This window comes from Pteropus vampyrus, unplaced genomic scaffold (genome assembly GCF_000151845.1).
Source record: "Pteropus vampyrus isolate Shadow unplaced genomic scaffold, Pvam_2.0 Scaffold1000001097, whole genome shotgun sequence".
Taxonomy (NCBI): domain Eukaryota; kingdom Metazoa; phylum Chordata; class Mammalia; order Chiroptera; family Pteropodidae; genus Pteropus; species Pteropus vampyrus.
The window spans coordinates 1-3,788 of NW_011915499.1; the positions used below are offsets into that span (position 1 = coordinate 1).

At 48.6% G+C, this 3,788-nt stretch overlaps 1 protein-coding gene across 1 annotated transcript; it reads right to left on the minus strand.

Annotated features, from left to right (window-relative positions):
- Window positions 1-72: 72 nt before the first annotated feature.
- LOC105311171 (charged multivesicular body protein 7-like) lies at window positions 73-2,532 on the minus strand (the record flags this gene model as incomplete). Its single annotated transcript, XM_011387194.2, has 2 exons — window positions 2,134-2,532; window positions 73-263 (listed from the first exon to the last, which is right to left on the minus strand). Coding segments are annotated over exons 1-2 (490 nt in total), but the record flags the coding sequence as incomplete, so codon positions are not given.
- Window positions 2,533-3,788: the final 1,256 nt, after the last annotated feature.

Here is a 3,788-nt window from a genome sequence, read left to right on the forward strand (position 1 = left end):
GATACATTCTTTTTTCTATGATACATGCAAGTAAAGTAGAAGAGCCTATCATTACACCAGATGACACCAGACCTCTTCCTTCTGAGCACCCACTTAAGCAGCTCCACAGCCACAAGCACCTCCTCGGCAGGAACTTATTATCGCCCAGCACGTTGGAAAGAGTCCACTTGAGGGGCTTCAGCAGGAAGACTCCAACCCCCCAGGAGATCCAGCTGCTGTCTACACTGGCCATGAAGTCTGACTCCCGCTGCAGCTCTCCACGACTGCAAAGAAAGTAAAGGGCACACAGTTGGCTTAATACGATGTCTCATTCAAGTCCCCCCATCCCCCTTACCTCAAAAGAGGTTCTGATCATCAGCGCAAACACCACTTATTAGGCACCTACTTTGTGCCAGCTACTATGAGCGGCACTATCTATGCTCCAGCTCTAAGCCTCACAACTTTGCAAGATAGATGTGTTATTGGCATTTTAGCTAATGAGAAAACTGAGAGACCGAGAAGGCGAAAGAGACCAAATCTAAACACTAATTTGGCTCCAAAACACAAGCTCTCCACTACTACTACAATGGAGGGTGCAGGGCCAGTGATGAGGCTTCCTTTTACAAATGGAGCTCAAAACGAAAAAAAGGAAATAACAATAATGGATCACTCTCAAGTGCAAGCCATAAGGAAGAATACAAAGAATTCAAAGAAAGGGTTTTCTGCTATTCCCAAGCTAGGGTGGAAAGAAGGCACAGGCATTTCATGGTACTGGCAGTAAGTGGCTACATTTACTGTTCACCCTGGGCTAGTCACCATGCTAAGGGCTATGTAAGGAATGTCTCTTCAAATCCTCACAATAAACCTAGGTACAGTTATCATCACCATTTTCGAACTGGTCAAACTGAAGCTAAAAGAGGGCACATGGTTACAGAATTTATCAAGTAGCAGAGCCAGGATTTGAGCCCAGGCCACTTGGCCCTCAAGCAAAGCTGTCCCTCACTGACCTCTTTAGCTACTGTCTGAAAACTTTGTCCATAGTACACTTGCTCAAAAAAGAGAAGTTTCAGAAATGGCTTGTCCCATCAATGTCAACCATTGGAAAGGTACCAGAGACAAGGAAGACTTTCTAATCAGAAAGAGCAACAAGCTAAAACAAATGTATCAAAGTGGACTTTCTCTTTCATTCGCTGAGGGAGGCACTAGGCTAGCTAGGCTGCTTTCGGTATGATATATACAATGCGAAGTGCAAATGATTTAGAATCAGAAGACCAGGGTCCAGTCCTGGCATTACCTCTAACTAGCTGTGTAACTCCAAGTAGGTCACTTGATCTCTCTGAGGCTGTTCCCTCCTCTGTCTGCTGTGGATAACTCTACATCTTGCTCACAGGACTACTGAGGATCAGATGAAATGGTGTATGCAAACTATCTGCACACTGCGCAGTGCTGTACATCTATTAGATATCTATGCTTCAGGTACTCCAAAACAGTGCACATGTAACACAGGTTACATGTGCCTTCTCGGGGCACCAAGTTACTCAGTAAAACCCTCACCCTCCTTCATAACCTTCTCGGGGCACCAAGTTACTCAGTAAAGCCCTCACCCTCCTTCATAACCTCTGTTCCAAACAACCTGTGCCAAGGACAAGCCAAGATAGGCCCGGCACACGACCTCTGCTGGGGGATGTTGGCAGGATCCCTACGATTTGGCCTCTTCCCAGCTCTGACTTTCCTTAGTTCAATAAATCTTATCTTATAGACCTTCTATTCCGGGGTAATTCAAATTTAGACGGCCTAACTTAATAACTACATAATGGGATTCCACAAGTACCTCTACTAGGTCTAAACAAATCACTGTCCAGGCAAATCACTGTTACCTTTACTAAGCTGTCTTCGCCCCTTACCATGTGGATCTCATCTAATCCGACTACCTGGCCCCCACCCCCGCCCCCGCGCCCATTCCCCACATACACAGTGTCCCTCTTCCTCCGAACACTCCTACCCCAGCCTTCTTCTTGTCTTCCTTCTTTTTCCCCTACTGAACAGAGGCGCTCTGGGCCAGACCCTAGGCCGGGCGCTGGGCACTGTCAGAGAACCCGCCAAGCCCCTGCCCTCAGGGAGCCGCCCCCGCTCGGGGTCCGGACCCGCCCTCACCGCAGCAGATCCTGCAGCACCGTGGCCAGCCCCAGCGGGACGCTGCCCTTGCGCTGAAAGGCCTCCTGCAAGTCCCGCAGACGCAGGCGCACCACCCCCTGGCGGCGGCTGTGGCTCAGCACCAGCGGCGCCCAGAAGCCCATCTTGCTGTCCCAGTCGGTGCTGTTCACCTCGCGACTCCTTTTGAAGGCAGAGAACAGGAAGGACATGCGCTCCTCATCCTCCTCCCACTCGGGGGGCAGAAGACCTGCCGGGTCTCCCCCGGCAGGGGCCTCGGCCTCCCGCTCTGGGGACCACATCGGAACCCCAGCCCTGCCAAGGGACCGAACACAAGCCTGGCCGTGGTCCCCTTCCGCCCTGGTTCCCTCCCGGCTTCCGTTCTTTGACCACCGCCTCCTTGTCATTACGTCACCGCGGCCCCCAGCGTGAAATAAGTCCCGCGCATCCTCACGCCGCATGCGTCGCCTTGTTCTTCCTGCGCCAGGAGGCGAGATGATAACCCTATTTTCAGAGAGCATTAGAGCGCTTGCGCCAAACCTCCTTCCGCAGTCTTTGTGCGGCTAAGAAGGGCCTCGCGCGTGCGCTGCGCGTGGGTACAGGTGGCGGCCCCCTCCGGAATCTTAGTTTGGGGAAGCGTTGTAGAGAGGCGAATGGTTATACCTCTAAGTCGTCGTTTCAGGTCGTGGGAATGCAGTCCCGCTAAGGGGCGCCAGAGGCAGTAGGATCGCCCGCGTGGATTACCTTTTCCCGCTCATCGACCAGCCAGCCGTTCTTACTTCAGAAATTTAAACTTCTGAGATAGCTTCCTTCTACGATAATGTCAGCGGATAAACAGAGATGTCGGTCGCTCAAGCTCTGTGACAGTATATACACTGAGTTTGAAAGGTATATAAGCTCTTACCACTCTTGCTCCCCACCTTCTACCCTGGAATGTCCCTCTGTTTCCTTCTCAGTATCAATATCCCTTCGGGTGGAGCTCAGTTCTAATCATCCGTAAAACCTTCTCCTACTATCCTAACTCATTGTTGATCTCTTTCCTGGACCGCACAGTTTAGCATTTACTATTTTGTGTCCTTTTCCCTCATTCCCCACCGGCAGGTGCAATGGCTTAAATATCTTGCTATGACATATAGTGGTGCTGAAGAAATATTTCATAAGCTGAAAAGTGCCTAACTTGACTCAGGCCCTTCTAAATATCTTAGAATCTGGTTAGAATGAGAGCTCATATGTATGAGATTCTTGTTTTAAAAATCTTCTGAGCGATGAACATGTCCAGTGTTTTAAGAATAAATTGGTTTTCTTTTTAATTGAACCATTTAAAAGGTGAAAGGAATTTCTTTAATGGAACCAGCTAACACCAGAGTTGAATATGAATCTGGCCTCTGCCACTCACTGGCTGTGTGAACCTTAGTTAATTTCCTAACTTTTCTGAGCTTCTGTAAAGTAATATTTCCTAAAGAGTCATTTGAAGGAAATCTTACGATGTATGTAAAGTATAGAAGGTGTTAATATAGTACAGCACATAGAGTAGGTGTTATCACTGAGTGGCAGCATGTTTAGAAGTGGAAACTCAGTGTAAGGGAGAATTTTAACAAGAATTTTGAAGGAGGAGAAGGAATATGATTGGTTTTATATGAAAGAACATGTCAATTAAT